Source organism: Cercospora kikuchii, assembly GCF_019650295.1.
Source record: "Cercospora kikuchii DNA, contig_00002, whole genome shotgun sequence".
In the NCBI taxonomy this organism is placed as follows: Eukaryota; Fungi; Ascomycota; class Dothideomycetes; order Mycosphaerellales; family Mycosphaerellaceae; genus Cercospora; species Cercospora kikuchii.
This window is the reverse complement of record NW_025408583.1, coordinates 5,059,898-5,079,135: the sequence shown is the minus strand read 5'-3', so window position 1 is coordinate 5,079,135 and position 19,238 is coordinate 5,059,898. Positions and strand designations below refer to the sequence as shown.

The 19,238-nt window shown below is 52.5% G+C and overlaps 6 protein-coding genes across 6 annotated transcripts; 3 read left to right on the top strand and 3 right to left on the bottom strand.

The window, feature by feature from the left end:
* Positions 1 to 336: 336 nt before the first annotated feature.
* CKM354_000423400 (uncharacterized protein) lies at positions 337 to 3,248 on the top strand (the record flags this gene model as incomplete). The annotated part of the gene is made up of 6 exons (XM_044799466.1): positions 337 to 556; positions 611 to 788; positions 838 to 962; positions 1,263 to 1,612; positions 1,709 to 2,822; positions 2,905 to 3,248. 6 exons carry the CDS (start codon positions 337 to 339, stop codon positions 3,246 to 3,248), a joined length of 2,331 nt encoding a protein of 776 aa, XP_044655401.1.
* Positions 3,249 to 7,354: 4,106 nt separating this feature from the next.
* On the bottom strand, positions 7,355 to 8,062 carry CKM354_000423300 (uncharacterized protein; the record flags this gene model as incomplete). The annotated part of the gene is made up of 1 exon (XM_044799465.1): positions 7,355 to 8,062. One exon carries the CDS (start codon positions 8,060 to 8,062, stop codon positions 7,355 to 7,357), a length of 708 nt encoding a protein of 235 aa, XP_044655400.1.
* Positions 8,063 to 8,466: 404 nt separating this feature from the next.
* CKM354_000423200 (uncharacterized protein) lies at positions 8,467 to 9,357 on the top strand (the record flags this gene model as incomplete). Its single annotated transcript, XM_044799464.1, has 2 exons — positions 8,467 to 8,978; positions 9,120 to 9,357. The coding sequence occupies 2 exons, from the start codon at positions 8,467 to 8,469 to the stop codon at positions 9,355 to 9,357; spliced, it is 750 nt and encodes a 249-aa protein (XP_044655399.1).
* Positions 9,358 to 9,910: 553 nt separating this feature from the next.
* On the bottom strand, positions 9,911 to 12,568 carry CKM354_000423100 (uncharacterized protein; the record flags this gene model as incomplete). Its single annotated transcript, XM_044799463.1, has 1 exon — positions 9,911 to 12,568. One exon carries the CDS (start codon positions 12,566 to 12,568, stop codon positions 9,911 to 9,913), a length of 2,658 nt encoding a protein of 885 aa, XP_044655398.1.
* A 2,176-nt stretch (positions 12,569 to 14,744) lies between these two features.
* CKM354_000423000 (uncharacterized protein) lies at positions 14,745 to 16,304 on the top strand (the record flags this gene model as incomplete). The annotated part of the gene is made up of 3 exons (XM_044799462.1): positions 14,745 to 14,886; positions 15,378 to 15,504; positions 15,569 to 16,304. The coding sequence occupies 3 exons, from the start codon at positions 14,745 to 14,747 to the stop codon at positions 16,302 to 16,304; spliced, it is 1,005 nt and encodes a 334-aa protein (XP_044655397.1).
* Positions 16,305 to 16,369: 65 nt separating this feature from the next.
* CKM354_000422900 (uncharacterized protein) lies at positions 16,370 to 18,364 on the bottom strand (the record flags this gene model as incomplete). The annotated part of the gene is made up of 4 exons (XM_044799461.1): positions 16,370 to 17,301; positions 17,365 to 17,710; positions 17,776 to 18,046; positions 18,123 to 18,364. The coding sequence occupies 4 exons, from the start codon at positions 18,362 to 18,364 to the stop codon at positions 16,370 to 16,372; spliced, it is 1,791 nt and encodes a 596-aa protein (XP_044655396.1).
* Positions 18,365 to 19,238: the final 874 nt, after the last annotated feature.

The window sequence follows — 19,238 nt, the reverse complement described above, 5'->3', positions numbered from 1 at the left end:
CGTAGGTCGAGCAGCTGCATCACACAAGTGCCTGCACTTGCGATTATGTGTATCTTGCCTCAAGTTCAGTTGCTATCCACGCTTGCTGCTCTTCCAGCTCTCCTCGCATACAACGCGACTCATCTCATACAGATCTCTCATCCTCACCACCTTTGTGCATCCTTTGAGCGCCTATCCTTCTTGACACAGGCGCAGCAGATATCTCCTGCTGGCTCTGGTGTCTCTGACCCTCAAGCATCCTCCACTGGCCCATCCTGTTGAACAGCCGTTCCTCTCCACGACGATCCGCACGCACAACTCTAGCCCGTCGCTTCCTTGAATCAGCATTGCCTCGTAATGAAGGCCCTTCGATACCTACTCGCCTCCATCTCTATTCTCCCGCTCGCACTTGCAGTCACACCTGCCACTGAAGGGAATGGTCTGCCTCAATGGCTTGCGAAGCTTCCAGATAACAAGTCCGTGACTGGCAATGTCACAATCTCGCAGGGACCTGGCGGAAACGGTGTCAGTGTACAGGCATATTTCCTGGGCTTGCCGACAGAAGGAGGACCCTTTCGTGAGAGGCCCACAAGATGCTAGCGATAGAGCAGGAAATCTGACAACTTGATAGTCTACCACATCCACGAGAAGCCGATTGGGTCTGATTGGAACTGCTCCGCTGCTGGACCACACTTGAGTCCCTACACAAGCGACTACCCCTGCACGAACACCACTCACCCAGAGACTTGCGAAGCCGGCGATCTGTCGGGAAAGCATGGGAATTTCACAAGTCCCAACTTCACAGCCAGGTTGGTGCATCGAACCTTATGCAGGAGAAGGTAGCTGACTTTCAACAAGCTACGTTGAGAACTACATCTCGAACAACGACGCGCCAGGCTGCGGCCAGTGCATGACGAATCGGAGTCTTGTTGTACATTTCGCGAATCAAACGGCAATCGCATGTGCAAACTTTACACTGATTGGTATGCATTCCTTTCCCCCACAAGGCTAGCAGTCCTCGTCTTCGACCGGCTCTGGATCTGGAATCGGCAATGGCCAAACTACCTTAGCTTCTCCTGGATCGAGTTGCAGGCGCGGATCGGGCTGCTCGCACAGCAGTGCATCATCAGATTAGAACTCAGTTGCCGCAGTGTCGAGTCCCATCGCGAGCGCCAGCAGAGTGCCAGGGCTTGCCGTCATGACCATTAGCTTGACAGTGGTGGACACCATCACTCTTCTGTCAAAGCAAAGTTCAGTCACGACAAGAAGCTCACAGGCAACAGGTACATCAGGCTCCTCATCAGCAGCCCTCCCTGCTGCAGCGCCGCCAGCGAACATCAACACGATCACGATCACAGCGTCCGAGCCGTATGTCCAGACTATCACTGTCTCTGGCGATGGTGATTCGGGCCCAGCACCGAAAGCCTCCTCGATCAGCTCCACTGCTAGCGCCACCGCGAACGTGAATACAGTCACGGTCACAGTTGTCGACCAACCTGTGCACACTGTCACCACCATCGACAGCAAGACACCTCTCGTGGCCCCTGCCCCATCGACACACCGCACATCTGCGAGTACGAGCTACATCAACAACACTGTCACCGTCACGACTGTCGCTCAGACTACGCAAACTGTGACCGCTAGCGACAACTTCGCACCTGTTCCAGTCTTCAGCACTCTCGCCGGAAATGCCTCGGCCGGCACCGCTACGACCACTGTCACTGTTTAGGGAAATGGCAGCACTACCAGCTATGCGAAGACTGTCACCGTAACTGGCCCTCCGCAGAATTTGACCTCCCTCACGCCTTCAAGCACTGCGAGCTACGGCGCAACAGTATTTGTCACAGTCAACAGCACTGCAGGCGGCCCAACTCTCACCAGGACAATTACCGCAAATTCTACAAGTCCAAGTGGAGCTACGCTCACGGTCACTGTCCCTGGAAATGGCACGCAGCTCATCACACCCAGTGCTCAGCCCAACATCAGCTACATTGCCACCTTGACAGTGACTGGGCCTCAAGTCACCGTCACGGCGAGTCCTCCAGTCTTGTCCACCACAACTTCCGTTTGGAATCAGACTGTCACGTCGGTCATACCATTCGCGACTACCGTTCCACTCGTCCAGACAGTTCCGATGGTCGTCACAGTTCTGTCAGGATCCACAGGCACCTCAACCATCACGGCTGTCAATACCGCTGTGACGACCATCACCCATTCCAACGGTATCCCGATGGGGCCTAGCACCGCAACTTTGTCTGGTGCTCCTTCAGCGATTAATCCAGTCATCACCTCTCCTGCGGTCATCACAACCACAATCCCGGCAACAACGTATGTCACCACTGCTGTTGGGACATTTCCCTTTGTTCGTATTGTGGTCTCGCCGAGTCCAGGAACAACAGTCACGAATACACTTGGCCAGCCTGGGACCGTGACCACGCCAATTGTGACCGTTGTCGTTTCTGATGCGCCGCACGGCGTAGTCACGAGTACACTTTCTCAGCCTGCTCCATCGACACCTTCGATTGTTACAGTGGTCGTCTCTTCGGTGCCAGACTCAACCATCACAGTGGCATCGACAACTTTACAGCCCACAACCACGATCGCTACCGTGACACAGCCAGCATCAGTGACGACTATCACCAACGCCGGGCCTCTGGGAATTGTGACAACCATCTTGCCGAACGGAGTTGCTACTACTTTGGTAAACACATTGAACAATGCTCCTGCGCAAGTCGTAAGCATTCTGCCCAACGGTGTTGGAACGACGATCGTCAATGCGCCCGCACAAGTCACCAATATCGTCAAAACGAATCCGCTTGGGAAAGTCACGAATGGGTTACTTCGTAAGTTTTGCATTTCATCAAGACGCTGATTCTTCGCCAACAGCATCACCTCTGTCACGTAAGACTGCTAACATTGTCGCAGCTGCCAAGACGAGCACTGTCAAAGTCTCAGCGAAGACTCCAAAGGTTACACCACCCAAGACGACGACGATAAAGGCTCCGAAAGCGAAGACCGTCACAGTAAAGGCTCCCAAGGCGAAGACTGTGACTGTTAAAGCGAAGAAGTTCGATGACAGCGGCAATAGCGAAGACCAGGACCAGACTGAAGACAGTGCCACCACCGATGGTCGCAAAAATTTGTTCACAATCAGCCAAGATGTAGTCACCGTCACCCAAAGTGTGGTGACTGTGACGGCTGGCGCGGCGCGACCCACGGGGTTCGGTGTCGCTGCTGCTGTGGTGGGTGTCGGTGCACTTTTGCTGTGAGGTTTCAATTGTATGTATGGATGGATCTTGTGTCGCTGGCGTAGGGGTACTTGCACTGTCAATCAGAACCATGAGCAGAAGGTGCGGAACCTAATAAGATCGCTTGCTGAGCTACTCTTTCCTATCACCGGGGTTGTTCTTCCTTTACGTGAAGCATTGTTGGCCGTTTGCTGTTGCCTTACGGCGCCGTTGCGCGGGCGACGGCAGACACTGACGCGGAAAGAAACAGAAGGTGGCACAACAGTCTCCTTCTTTAAGCACACCTCCGCGCCGTTTCCACTGCACCGACAGCATAAGTTCTCTGCAAGACTATCCAAACAACCTTCTTGAACCATCAGCCACTGAAGAATTTGCTCCACACCCGACTTGAAGAAGCGCTTCCAACCTCACTCAGCGGCACCTTCGCGAGCGAGACATTCGCCTACGAAAACATGGCTCATCCTCGTCGTCTCCCATGGCACGACGAATTCGAGGGCGCTATCATTCAACAGCTGCGACAAGATTCTGCACCACGACCAACCCGCCCTTACTGCCGCGGCTGCATGAAGTCCTTCTCAAAGTTCCACCGCGCCATCACGGTTCCGCTTTGCCCTCATCTCCATCAGATCTGCTTCCTGTGCGCTCAAGACTGGTTCTGCACCCACGACGAATGCCCCTCATGCGGCAACGGCACCGCGCCACTCTTTAGGCTACGCAATCGAGCTGTGGCTCCAACATTTGGCAGAGAAGATCCATGCACACAGATTCTGGATCGCGAGGCGTACGTCCAAGAACCACCTTTTCACGACCATGAGCTCGCTCGCATTCACCCGCACTCGATGCTTCAGACCTGCTTCACTGATGGGGAGGTCACAAGACGTGGGAGAAGAAATCGAAAACGTGCGAACGACACACGTGCAGCGGGACGACGAGTGCCACCGGAGTTGGTGGAGGAAATTCAAGAGTACGATTTCCATGCTATGCAGTACTTCAAGTTGAGGGGCAACAGAGGAGAGCCGGATTGGAGCAGATGGGACGAACGGCAATATCAGGAGAGTTGTAAGTTTCTGAGAGAGATTATAATTCGGCCTGGAACGCTCAATTTCCCTGGTCCTCCTCCGCCAGGTTTCCCGGACATGAGGTGGCCGTCAGTTTCGACTGCGACGGCTATTGGAGTCAATTGGCCCAGCCTTCCTCCAGCTGCGGCCCCGGACAGGATGCGTGAAAGTCCTGACACGAGCGATAAGGAGTTTTAGGGCCCAGAGGTGCGGCTACAGGTTCTGGCTTTGTTCTTTTGGGGTATTGCTAGACCAGAGCAAATTGATTGAGCGGTCTTCACAGGTAGCGAGAGTAATGATACATGGTTTCTGTTCTTGTTGAGTCTTCACTTTCAAAGAGACCGGTGATAGGTGAGCCATGTGAGTGGCTCATCCTCAACGTGAAGGTCACGAACGCGGCCATATCGAATACAACTAGATGTTTCCTTCAGCGCTCGTGTCAACCTGCTCCGCAATCCATCGTGTTCTGCCCCCTTCCGTCCCGCCCGCCGCAAACACGACTTCCGCTCTGACCGTTGCCTTCACTTCAACCCTCACCACCTCGCCACGCGCAGGCCCCACCAACGCCGCCACCGCCGTCACCACTCCTCAGGCTCCAACTCGGCCTCTCGGCACCCCAGGCACCGCCCCAAATTGACGTATAAATTCGCCATTCAAATCACCACTTTCAACCCGGGTTAGCTCACTTGGTACGAGAGCATTCGCACATTCACAACGTTGCGTCTTCCACTCAGAACTACCACTCACCCACGAATTTCGAAGTCGTTCTGATGTCGATTCAAGTTCCAAACTGATTTATATGATTCATGTCAATCAACAATCTCAATGATTGTTGTGACAGGTGCAAAAAAATCTAAGGAGTTCCTCTGACGAGAATCAGTTCTGGCGCAGAGTTCGAGGTGTAGTAAAAGAGTGTAGTTGCTCGGGCCCTTTTTTTTGTCGATTCGGTTCGGTCTTCTTTTTTTAGGGGGCTTTGGAAAGCTAAGGAGTTCCTCTGACGAGAAAGGTGTGTGGGGGGGTTTTTTTGACGCTTCTGTTTCTTTTTTTTTTTTTGGCGTTTTGTTTTTTTGTGGGAGAGGGAGAGGGGGTTATTGAGGTATATATTTTTCTTTTTGGTCATCACTTCCAACCCGAGTTAGCTCACTGGTTGAGAGCATTCGCACAGTCCACGATGTTGCGTCTTACACTCAAGATTACCACTCGCCTTTCGAACTTCGAAGTTGTTCTGGTGTCGATTCAAGTTCCGACCTGATTATGATTCATGTCTCAATCCGATTGTGACAGGTGCAAAAATCTAAGGAGTTCCTCTGACGAGGATCAGTTCGACGCAGAGTTCGAGGCGTTGTAAAGAGTGTAGTTGCTCGGGCCCTTTTTTTTTGGTCTTTTCTTTTCGCAGCTTGGTCGCATGTATGTATTTTTTGCTGTTTCGACTTTTTTGTTAGACTCGCTCGGTGTTGGAAGAGGAGACGCCAAGAGATTTTAGGGGGTTGCAGTGGCGGCAGTGGTGGTTTCTGCACGAGAGCGGTGGAGCCTTCTGTTGGGGCGTTGTCGTTGCATTCTATTGGTTGACATGAATGGTAGTCGCGGACCTGGCAGGAAGGAGTTCGAGGAGGCGCCCGCTGTGCTTAGAAGTCCCGTCGCCCAAGACAACAGTCGTACAGTAGCTGTTCACTTGATGTTTTGACCACGCACATCTTCTAACAACATCTCCTGTTTCCATCACTATTGATCTCGAGGTCTCAGGCGCATTTCCGAGCAGTATTGGGGTGGGATCGTATCAGAAAACAAGCACGCGACGCAGGCCCTCCATCTTCGGAATCACGTTCTAACATCGCCCTTCCTCCCGACATTTCAACACACAATGCACAAGCCTTCCGTCGGGAGCAGAGTCAGGCTTTGGCTACAGCGCAAATTCGGCCGAAAACCGTGGCCAGGAGCTTTCATTTGCGATGCCCTCATAGCCGTGCCAGCCGATCTACCACCCCACAACCCAAATGCGCGCTGCGGCATCTGCTAGAACCAGCCGCACGATCCCATCCTACTTCCGTGCGTCCTCGCCCACGTGTCTTGCAAACAGTGCATTACGGATTGGTTCGGCCGGGGAACCAATGCCTGTCCGTGCGATCAAGAGCAGTTGTTCAACACCGGACGCGCTACGGTCTTCCAGGAAAGCGAACATTTGACCTTCCATAAGGACCATCTGAACATATATGACCCATTCCACGTCAGCGAACAAGAGATGAGACACCTTGGAGTTGACCGTCGATTGGCGGAAAGCTTCTCGGCTTTCCGGAAGATGATCTTGGACCAAGACGAGGTTACTGTCCGCTACGAATGGTACATAAAACACCACATCGCAATCCAACGGCGATTGGACTTGGTGCTCTCGGAGTTCTAGAGGTACGGAGCCCCCAGTCTGGATAAGCTCGAAACGCAGGCTGTGCGTGCACTGAGCAAGGAAGTCTCTACGAGATTCACGCCACCCACGCGTGCACCAAGATTTGTAGAGCCAGCTGCACCTCAGCAGTCGTCCTCGGGCTCCGTTTCAGGTGTTGCACCAACGGTGGCTCAGCTCAATGCGGCCCTGCACCAAAGACCAGCACGTTTCCCAGTGAGATGAACATTGTAAATGGAAGTGGGCAGTCCATGTCGCAGCTTATGGGGCCGGAGTGCCTGACGAACGTCCTTCATTTGAGTTTGGAACGCAGAAGAATGTCCAACGGCTGCGCGAAACAGCAGGAAGCTTGTATGGATCAGCTATCGTTTGACAGATACATGTCACAGCAGTCGCTTACTGAGAACCATATTGCGCCATCCTTAGTTCGTGTTTTGCCTCGTTTGCAGTGTCTTTGAGCGTACTTACTCAGAAGTTCGCTCGCGCCTTCACTGCCGCAATAAGGAAGCTCTGGTTTCGCGGCCTCTTCGATGCTATGCGTGATAGCCGCGCGGGTCGCTCTACCATTTTTTGATCCCGCAATCTGGAATCGTGTCTTCTTGACACTACGCGTGGCATGCTCTCTGAGCACAATTACTGTGTCAAGCATTTTACCAAAAGTCTCGGTGTCCATCTCATCTCTTTCCAGGAGCCAGACCAGGCACACCACTAAATCTCTCCTCTCTCTCCGTCTTGAAATTGATCTGCACCCAATACTGCTTGCTATCCGCATCCCACCACGTCCAATACTTCTCTTCTCTGCGATCAATATCTCTCGCTTGAATCTTGAAGCCGCATGTCTCGTAGGGTTCCGCCGCGACCAGCAAGTACTGGAAGGCCTTGTCCGGAGGATCCTCCACTTTCTGCTCGTACGCGCTCATGAACCGCACTTTGGGCTCAACACCTTGCGCGATTTCCGGGTATTGTAGGCTGAACAGCAGGCCCTCCTGCCGCGTAATGGGATCGCGCGTCTTAGTGACAGAATAACCGGGTCGGCCAATTTTGACAATGTTCCGCTTCACTTGTACGGCGTTTGCGCCTGTGTAGCCCTCCTCGGCCTTCTTTCCCATCTGCGCATCTTTGGCTGCACGTCGCGCGAGATTCGTCTGATGCTTGCGACCTTGGGTATGAGCCAGGTAAGAGCCATCGTTCTGGTGGACTGTCAAACACAGACGACATTCGAAGGATCCGACGTGGTTTTTGAAAAAGTAGGGATCTTTGTCGAGATCGATGGTTTCGAGAGCGAGTTTTCGGAGGCGTTCGCGGCGGTCAGCGTTGACGGCGCTTTGGGAGGCGACACCACCTCCGCCAAATTTGGAGCCGGCGCGGTTTTGGTAGTCCATGATGGATGCTGTGATGTTGGTGTTGGAGCTGCAAGTCGGATCGAGAACGAGAACGATCTAGGATGTCGAAAAGTTGCGGCTGTTGCCGGCGCTAACAAGTAGGGTTACCGGAAAAAGCGGGGCGGGGCAGACTTCAAGTGAATCACAACTTCCGCGTTTCCTCCTCCTCCTCTCTCTCTCTCCACCACACGCACAATCACTATTTGCCTTGGTCAGGCTTTACCCTCTGTATACCCTCCGCCTTGCATTCAATTCAGTTCTCCCAGGGCTACGGCCCTCGAGCTACGCGCTCACCCACGTTATTCGCTTCTTTGACTCAATCGTTGTCGCACGCCTCTCGGGCCACCGCAACTCCACCCGCATTTACTCCGCCCTGAAGGAAATCAAGCACTGCACTCCTCAAAATGATGGAGCACGCAGCAATCTTCATTCCTGCCAGTCCGGCCTCGTCGGCCGCTCACACACCCATCAAATTCCGTACTCCAGCTCCCTCTCGCTCAGGTTCCATCTGGATCCCAGCAACCCCACCCTCAGGCGGGTTCGAGCAGCAACAACCACCTACGTCGTATCCAATGTCCGATGATAGCTGGGCTCACCTCCTCCTTGACGATGCAAGTATTATGGTGCCACACCATCTCAATGATGACAACGGGCTGTATGATCCGACTTATGATCCAACTCATCAGACCACGAGCGAAGCCTCGACTGCCTCGACTGCTACGCCATCTATGCTGACGGAGCCAATTGAGTCGACCTCTCAATATCTGGTTCGAATATCCTGCGAATTCATCGATTCGATTAACAACCGGGACTGGGCCAATGCAGAGCGTCTGGCGTGCATCGTCGATCACACCTGCTTTACGGCGAGATTGACTGAGTTTCCTGAAGTGGACTCTTGGTGGAAGCACTTGGAGACGTACGTCTCTCTCTTTTCCTTTCCCTTTCGTGCTCGGTCTCTGTGTTCTCTTTTCAGGCTATCCCCCGCGTGTACCCCGGGGTGCATCCATGTTCTCGAACTCGCACAGTTCTTTTGAACTACTCTGACCATTCTCTACAGCTACAAATTCATCCACGCCCACGCGCCAAACGTTTACATCAACATCCTCGGCACGTCATGCGAGCTCGACGAATTCCTCGGCTGCGCGAACGTGTATATCAATGCCGAGGCTTCCGGTCAGCCGGGTGGAATCGCGACGCAAGGCGTGAGTTTGTTTGAATGGAAGCGCAACGACTTTACGGGTGAATGGTTGTGTGTGAGACATACGGCATTGAAGGGAATTGAGGGAATCGTCTGAGAAATCAGCGATCAATACACCTTCTGGTGGTGGTGGCAAGTCCCTAGTGGCGGAGGCCAGGTCGTCGCCGATAACGATCGAGTCCTGTTTGGCTCAACGTGTTGGCGGACTCGAGTCATCGTATTGGAAAACGTGGCCAGTTCGATTCTTGAAACTTTTGCAATGATGATCTGACATTGATCTATCTTTACGCTGTTACTAACCCCCGTATTTCAGAACGAGAGATAGCAAGGAAGTATGACGAAAAGTGACTGCATCTAAAACAACTACTTGTCCAACTTAAAATGGTATCTAATGCACTTGCAACTCATTACTATGTCTCCCAGCTCCGCTGTTGTCGACCCACTTTGCCAATAATTATGCCGAATTCGCCATTGCAATTGATGCCCACGCCAAATGGCGTACTCTCGCACGAAATGTATGTAAATATGTACATTCGAAGCTCTCACACCATTACTCGTTCTCGTCCAAAAAGTATAGTCGTATGGAACTGCATGTCCTGCCTGCAGCAAAGGATAAAAAGAAGCGAAAATTCTCATGTTCATTTCATTGTTCAAGCCATCAGAGCCCATCTCCCAGCTCCACCCTCAAGATCAGAACCCGAAGGCTTCCATCCATCATCTCCGTCATCTCTGGTTTCGAACTGGACCTCGATGCTGTGACTAGACGACTCTCTCGACCCGTCATCAAAAGAGAATTTCTTGACTTCTTCGGAGGTAGGGTAGTGGATAGCTTTCCCTCCGCCCTGAAACTTGGGGGTGACGGGCGCGTGTGTGTAAGAGTATGGAGAGCCCGGGTCAAGCCGGGAGCAGCGGCGGAAGTATTGACTGTGGCGATGCGAGAGAATATGGTCTTCCTCCGCTGCGCCGGGATTCTCGACTGGGCCGCTGTCGTCATTCTTGGGCTTGTCTTCTGCTGCAGCGACAGAATCAGCGGAGCTTTTTCTTGCTCCATTGCCCGCTCTGAGCGTCTCTGGAAGCCAGTCCGGCGAGAGAGGTCTTGGTCTTGGCCTTCGAGGTGACGTTGCGGAAGCTGGACTGGCCAAGGCTTCGCTAGAAGGGTAAGCAGTGGGATCTGTAGCTCGGGGCGTAGTCGCCTTTGAAAGGTCCTCAAAGGAGGAGGCAAGGGCGGAAAGTGGACTCTTGGTTCCATATCCACCTCCCGTGCTTAAAGGCGATACTAATCGCGGACTATTGCCGGAGGGTATGAGAAAGTCTGGCGTGAGGGGCGCAGGACGTTTCTTTCTCCATATGGGCGCCATCGCGTACGCACCGGCTGGAGCCCATGCTGGTGAAGTGTTGGTTTGTGCGATGCGCGGAGAGGAGGTTTGTTGCTTAAGTTTGTTCAAAATGGTATCGCGCTCGCTTGGCGTGGGAGGTGCAGGCAAGCGAGGTGTGGAAATTGTAGATATCGACGAAACAGAGTGAATGCTGCTGGGCTTCGTGGCTGAAAGAAGAGCTTGAGGTGGCCGAGGTGGAAGGAATACTTCTGTCGTTTTGATATCCGGTAAAAGAGACGCAGGGCGTAATGCCGAGACGTAACCAGTTGGCGAGCCATCACCTGACGATGATGAAGATTTGGCTGATTGTGACGCATTGGAGGGCGTGCGCGCAGTATAGTCAGTGGGTGCCGTACAAGTCTCGTCCAGAGATGTATCGCGCACCTCTGACCAAGCGCCAGTCGATGACGGACTGAGAACTGAGGCTCGGCGATCCTCATCCATGGCTGTTGGGGAGGTCGCCACACTAGTAGCAGCGCCTTCGGAACCGGATACGAGTAAAGCGTTGAAGCTTTCGATTTCAGCTTTCAGGTCGTCCACAGTGAACGTGCTACGTTGCAGTTCGCGCCATGTTGAAGCCCTTCTTGTAGGAGACTCGCCGTCCATTTCCGAAGGTCGGAGATTTTTGTCGTGATCCAGATCCGAAACTGTCATACCAAAGCCATTACTGGAGTTTCGGAGGTTTGTTTCAGATCCGGTGACGTTTGCCATAACAACAGGGTTGATGGTGAGTCTCGTAAGGCTAGAATGGCGTCTTCTTACGACAGACTCATTGGCATCTAACTCTGATGCTGTAGTTCTTGTATTTCCGCTGTTTGATCTGGACGCCATGCCACCAGGGGTGGTGGCTGCATCACTATCACCTCTGACACTCGAGCTGAACATGAATGGAAAGCTCGAGAGTCGCCTGGTGATAGGCTGGATTTGATCTGCAGAGTCGCCCTCAAGCTCGTTGATCGTGTTCAAATCATCTCCAGATAGTTCGGCTGTTCCAGTAGGAGCGTCGTGGAGCTCGATGAACCCTTCTCGTGTTGTAGGACGAGACTTCTGCAATCGTCCGGTCCCTCGGCTAGAACAGCTGTCGCCCACCAGCGGGAAATCATGGTGAGTGGCCAGTGCCTTGCCCGGCTCGACAGGAATTGGAAGCCTTTCTGCACTTCCAGTCATTTCCGGAAAGTTGGCTCTAATCGAATTTGTCCCTCCAGACCTGACTGAACCAAAGGCTCTTGCACCTGCAAGCCAGCTATGTGTTTGTTCGTTGTGCTCGGCCCTCCAAGCCCCCGAGTTCCGATCGACACCGAACAAAACAGAGGGCGCGCGTGATGAAGTGCAATCTGGGCACCTTGCAGGCTTGAAGTAGCTGCCTGTTCTTCGTTTCCTGGACCATGCAGCCAACAGCACCAGCAGCGCCGCAACGATACCTGCCAAGATGAATATGATTCCCAAAGCGATTGCAACTTTGCGATCCCCGTCATTGATGTGGTTTTTCTTGTGGACTTCCGTAGGCGTTGGCGTGGATGTTGAAGAGGTGGCCGAGGTGGATGATTCTGTTGTCGACATCGAAGTGCTGGTCGTGATGCTGGACGATTCCGTGCTCGTGGTAGACTCCGAGGTCATCGATGTCGATGTCTGTGTCACCGTGGGTATTGCCGTGTACGTTGTCCCACCGATCTGATACGTGCTCGGCCATGCCACTGTCTGCAAATTCACATTCGTCGGCGTTTCCCCAGGGAACTTTTGGTTCACGAGTGCTTGTGCGGCGTTGGCGACGGAATCAATATGATTGGTCTGTAGATCGCTCCAGAAGTCTCTTGGTTCGATGTCTCGCGGTGAAGGTATTCGCGCTTCGAGGAGGCCTTGTCGTTGCGCTTTCGTCAAAGATGTGTAAAGTAACAACAAGACACTGCAGCGTATGGATGCTCTGCAGTGCATCTTCAGACTACACTGCCACGGATAATGAGCGTATAGAGGTCAGTTGGGCCTGTGTGGCGTGCATTGGGAAGTCAGGCGCGAAAGATGTCCAAGGTGTTGGACGTCACAAGATCTGCCATGAGAGCCCAAGGCGATCCGCAGATTGGCGGCGTTCGAAGCGGCGAACAGCATGAAGCAGACCGTTCGCTGGTCACGGCGGTTGGCCTCTGCGACTAATCTCGTCCTCGCTGCTACGCACATCCCAGTCCTGAAGACATCCAGGTTGATTGCACTTCTCTCACTTAGATGAGTGTGACTTGACCAATTTCGGAGAGATCGGTCGACACAAGCGAGTCTTCGAGCCCTCGAGACCCTTCCGGGCGGTGTTGCAGGACAAAACGGTTGTGCGAATTGGACGGCATAATTCCAGTTGAAGCGCCATTGACGTCTGTATTGCTACGAAGCGAAGAATTGATTCTGGTTCGCACATATAGCCCATTGAGATCGCAAACTGGCGGAGGGAAGGTCGGCAGTGCGTCGAGTCATGGTGTCCTTCCAACCTAGGATTCCCAGGCACGCTGAGCCGCAGGTCAAATATAGGTCATCATTGAGATCAGCCAAGAGCACAAGAGATCGGTGGGTATAACGCAGGGTGCAGACGTCTGTTTCTGTGCCACTGCAGAATGCGAAGTGCTAATTCTTGAGCAAAAGCCGGATTCGGAAGCCGTCATGGAGCTGAGTGCCTGAGCAGTATCGTCGCGGTTATCCGGAAGACGTGATTTTCCTGTGGTCGATTGTCTTCCGATCTCCGAACTCCGGAAAGAGACGATGTTCTCAGCTCCCGACGAAGCCTCGCGCGCTCTATCGCCACTGTCAACCGAAGCCACGCGCCAGTGTCATACGCCGGTGCCATGCGCCAACCATGACCCCTTCGACACCGGACTTCGCTTTATTTGCGCTGTGCGGCGCTTCCCCTGCCGGAAATAGAGCCTCTTGATGGACGGCGGAGAGCCTGCCGATGATGCCACTGCACGTTTGAAAACGTGAAGCTCGACAAGGAAGGCATCTTGGGTCTGCCCCGTGCCAAGAACAGCTTAAATTGCAGCAACGCTGGACCTCAGCTCTGAAAAGTAGCCCAACAGTCCAAAAACCTCGATGCACGTAGTGCTGTTTAATTATAAGACTTACTAGATCAGACTCATGCGCATGCCATAAGGAGAATCTTCCATTCACGCCAGAAGTCCAAGTTCCGTGTTCTGTTCTTGAGAGCAACGGACCTGTACACTCCCTTCTCCCTCGTTGATAGCAACTTCTCCATCGAAACTGCGGATATTATGAGATTTTCCTCTCATTGTTCAGCGTTTCCCTCATAGCGTTCACCTACGCTCTTGCGATTCCGGCAAAACAATGCGGTGGGATAGTTGGAAGGTGTTTACCAGGGGCGAAGCCTCCGAAACCTAACCACAGATGCGGACACTTCAACTGTGAGTTCGGACGTGGTGAAAGAGCGTGATTCCCGAGCCTAACCTGAACTTAGGCGAATGTTAGCCGGACGTACACGAAGATAATTGAGACACTACCCTCGACAAGCCACGGACCTGCTTTCTTGCCACTTCTGCCGGACATAGGACGTACCACGCTAGCTTCGTAAATGGAGTCCCTGCTATCCAATGTGATCAGACTATGACGCCCCTAGCCTGGGCTCGCAGACAAGCACGTCAGCAAAGGAGGAAAGGGCAATACATAATCAAAACCCCTCTGTTCTAGGTTCCAAGAAATGCACTAATCCTCTCAAACGTTCGGCCACTCCATCAATCCACCACTCCGACCTACCCTTCTCTCAAGATGAAATGTTCAATAACAATCTTGAGCGTTGCCCTCATGGCCCTCACCTGCGCTCAAGCACTTCCCGCAGAACACAAACGTGGCAGCGCAGATAGGTATCAAGCTTGGACACCACCAGCCAACGGAGGAGGACGAACCAGAAAGTGCGCGCCAAACAACCGTAGGCTCAAAATGTCTTCTTTGTTTTGATATAAGACTTGCTTTTGACTCGACTCTAGGGGCCTGTTAGCCGAATACATGTATTCCGATGAGAAACTAGCCACAAGGAAGCCGGACCATCTACACTTCTCTACTGTATCGATATAAGAAGTACTTAAATAATATCCTGTCGCCTTCCAAGAACACGCTCCAAATGCCCCCAGAACACCAATTCCCAACCAAAATTCGACCAAAAACGAAATATGGACCTGAGGAAGGAAGAAGAAAAAGCATGAGCCTGCAGCTCCAGCGGAGGCCAGTGATATTCAGATACTCTTATAGAAGCTTTCAAGAGGGTAAGATGGGTTGTATGGTTGAATGAGGATGTTGTGTGGTTACTTGAAAGGCTTGATGCGGCATAAGGCTACGGCGAACACTCCGATGTCGGACACGGCCTCGTCCTGCTGTGCTAAGGAGTAATCAGATCAAAAATTTTGTGCCAATCCACTAGCCCTGCAGGTGATGCCACTATTTCCTAGCGTCCATATCATGCAGTAGCGTGTACATGCTCGCAGCTTCTTGGTACAGCTGCGAAGCGAGGCGTCGGTAGGAGCATTAAACAAATGTTGAAATATTCGCCTGCATGAGGTAACGTTCTCCATCGTACGATCGGCAGCTGCAAACAATCCGGCAGCAATTATGCACAGGGAAATCGATAGATTCCGGCGACTGAGCATAAGACAATTTTGAGATCTCTGACACTTCGTTGACCCTTTGCGGCGATATTCCACGAATGACAAGAAGGCGTGCAACTTGAGTGCATCTAATGAGCCGCAAACGACCGCAGTCACACTGCCAAATTCTCTACAATTCCCCTTGAAATCTCAAAGCGGACAAGAATATCTGATCCAGATCTCATGGCCGTTGCATTGGCAAGATGCCAGTGCACCAATCGACAAGCCAATACCAGTAATGTGAGTGCCCTTGCGACATGCAAGAAAAGGCCAGGAATACAACACTTATACAAGCACAATACAGATATATAGTCGATGGCAATGCTTTGTTCTTAACCGCAACCGAAACCGCCTGGCGACGCGCTACATCTCCACGCTTCGCTGATGGCGGCATTGTCGTCGCCGTGGGATATCCTTTGGAGCCTGCAAAGCTGTACGATTTCCAGCGACGAAGTCGGGATCTCACTCCGCCGACCACGCTGCCGATTGAGGGTTTTGGGGGCGCAGATCGATTTTTGGAGTTCCTAGAAGGACCGGTCAAATCGACAGTCAGAGAGAAATTCCCAAAAATTGTGATTGGCAGAGAGGCGCTCTACGGGCACTCTTATGGAGGTCTGTTTGCGCTGTACGCTCTGTTCACTCGGCCGCATTCCTTCGAGTGCTTCATGGCTAGCAGTCCCTCGATTTGGTGGAATGATCGGTGCATATTAGATTACGCGAATAACTTCTTAGCAGAGGAGCAGGCGCATGTGCCTGCTGTTCTGCCATCGCTCATGATGTTTTGCGGAGGCTGGGAGCAGAATCCTCCGAGGTGGGATAATGAGCCTCTGAGTGATTACGAAGCGCGACAACGAATGTGGAATGATATTCGAATGGAAGATAATATGCTGGACCTCTGCAAGATGCTTGAGGACTGCAAAAGGTTGCACACTACGCAGAAGAGCGTGTATGAGCAGGAGGAGCATACGAGCGTCATGTCGTGCTCCCCTTCTCGCAGTATTACGCGCTTCTTTGAGGAATGGCCGCTGCAGAGTTCGTAACGGCGGAGCACTACGTTGCTAGAGAAACCGGGCTCATGTTCAGCGTATATGGGTCCATACACAGATCAGAATACATTACCCTTCGTCTGGGTCATGTTCTTGACGTTCACGTTCCTGATCATCGCCACCCAGAGGAAACCCAGAGCCATGAAAGCAGTGCCGGTCGCAATCAGGATGGGTTGTGCATAGACGTATGCAGCCACGATCGCATCGCGTGTCGGAGTGCCTGGTAAATAGCTGAGCTGCTGCGGCAAACTCGTATAGATCAACGTCAAATTTGGCAAATCCGATGCGGGAAGATTGTCCCGCAAAGAAGAGCTGAAGGTATTGGTCCAGATCCCACCGCAAATGGCACTCCCGATAGACCCGCCAATGCTGCCAACCACGAACAAGAATGCGAAAACCGCGGCGACGTGTTGATGATCGACCGACACCAAGACCGCCAGTTGGCAGCAGAGTATAAAGACGCTTCCGGCAACGGAAAAGAGGATCTCGCACATGACGATGTAACCAACGTACCCGCCAGGCGTACGAAAATGGATCATCAGGCCCAGACCAAGAATGTACAGAGGTACACAAATCCACAAGATCCACTTAAAGCGTCCAGTCCATCGGATAAGGGCGCCAGAGACGAAGAGTGAGACAAAAGATACGACACTGAAGATGTTGCCGATGTAGCCCGCTGTAGCAACATCAACCTCGTATACAACCTGGAGAAACGAGGAGAAATAGCTAGCATAGCACGAGTAGGAGATCTGGTAGGTCAGATTGAGACCACAGGCTCCAATGACGGTCCGGTCGGTGAGGATCTTGTGGTTGAGGAATGGTACTGGAGCCCAGAAGATCTCGTATACTGTGAACGAAGCGAGAAGGATGAAACCAACCACGATCATGGCAATGATGTAATCGGTGCTCCAGCCGTTTGGTGCAGTCGCGGCGAGGGTGAAGGGAAGAAGTAAGACGACCATTCCACCTGCAAAGAGAATGACGCCCAGTACTATTGTGTGCGCACATAAGCATACACCTCATGGGATGCGGGAAAGGGGGGCCGATCACTTACAGTCGAACTCCACAACAACCCATCGAATGGACTGTAGATTGACTGCCCAGTTCCTCTTCGCTCGGACGAGGGTACCATTCCTTTCAGCCTTGTGCATGTGATGGGAGAGCAGGAAATATACCGGCATGGCAAAGAATGGCAGAATAATTGCCCACATGCCGTATCCCCAGCGCCAAGTCGAGAGGTCCAGAACCTGTGCTGCTGCTTTCGAGCCCGCGAACGCAGAGATAATCGCCGGAGAGGATGTGAAAGCGAACGCTAGGCCTCGATTTCGCAAGCTGGTCACGTCCGCTGCGAGGACTACCCAACTATATAATAGACCTCCGAAACCAACTGTGTAGAAGACCTGTCCCATTATCAATATCCGTGTTATGCCGTGTTTGATGCTCTGCGTGTCTTATTCTAACGTACCTCTCCTGCACTGTAGGTCTGAATATTAGTTGATACGGCCAATAGGACAATACCGAGCATACAGAAAACCGTCATGACGAGGAAACCTTCGGCTCGGCCCCATAGATCAAGTGCTTTAGCTATAGGAATATATACTGCTCCAGCTATGGAAGATGCTACGATACCGATCACAGTTAATAGCGAATGGCCAGCAAAGGAGCTCGTTGCGTATAGGGTCAAGCTGTATACTATGCTGGTCTTCATATTGTTGACTAGGGTGAGGAACCAGATGCTGCAATGCGACTCGTCGTCAGCATTTAGTCAACGTTTCCTCAGGCTGTGCTGGGTCCAGATGTGGCAACACTTACAGCACCAGGATGAGGTACACTGCATTCTTGGACCAGGTCAAAGTCACAGCCTCAATTTTCTGTACACCGGGCTGCGCGTGTTCATCTGGGCGCTGTTCATCGTAGTCTTTCGCGCTGGCAGTTATCTCAACGCCTGCTTCCTTAGCGTCGGTGCGATGCTGTCCATTGTCGATCGCGGGACTCGGGCTCGAGGGCTGTTTCCGACCTCCAAAGAAACTTTGGAGTCCTTTCATGATGGCCATATCTGCTGATAGTAAAAAGTAGTCTGAGGTGGCCAGGGCCTCAGATAAAGAGCTACGCCTGCCCAAGAAGGATCGAAAATGCAGCGTACAGTAAGCGACGTCGGGCGAGGCCAAGACCACGAGAACGGCTCGTGTAGATGCATGGCACGTCGATCTACCACAGCTCCCAAATTGATGGGCTCACCGATTGAGATACCATCCGAGCGGACTGCGGCTCACACTGCTCTCAATGTGGATCCTGTCGAACCATATTGTCTTGGCCATCCAGTTATCTAATCTTATCCGATCCTGAGCGGGGCGCGCTCCGATCTCGCCTTCGCTTGCAGTTCTGTTGGGGTGGGTCGAGAAGGATCTCCTACCTCCTAGCCGTATACAGCTACTCATCTGCTTCGGGCATGAGCGAGCTGTGTATTCCATCTGTGGTAGGAAAAGTGGTTTTAAGTCTGTCCGTTGTTTTGGCACGGGAGAAGAACCTATCTCGTAGCGACGGGCTTGGCGACAAAGGGTACATGATATTGGGCGGCTGCTTGGGCAAGCCCATTTGTTGGTATGCGTTGAGACTTTTCAGAGAACGAGAAGTTTCTGTCTTGGGCGCGATGCCATGTGCTGTGACACGCTATGACCTTTTTCAAGAAACCTCTGCAGTGTTCACTGCCGGCGCAGGCTGTCTGGAAGTGGCGACCATGTTCCATGTTCTCTCCAGTGTATTTGGACTTCGTACATCAGCGCCCTTGTGGTTGCCCTTGTGGTCATTCTGTTACTCCCAACATATCTCGGTGCAAACTGATCTGCCGCACATTCTCGTAGATGCTTTGCTGCTGAATAGCTCGGGATAGAAGTCGTGAGGGAGTTCAAGTCGCTGGCATGTCGTCCC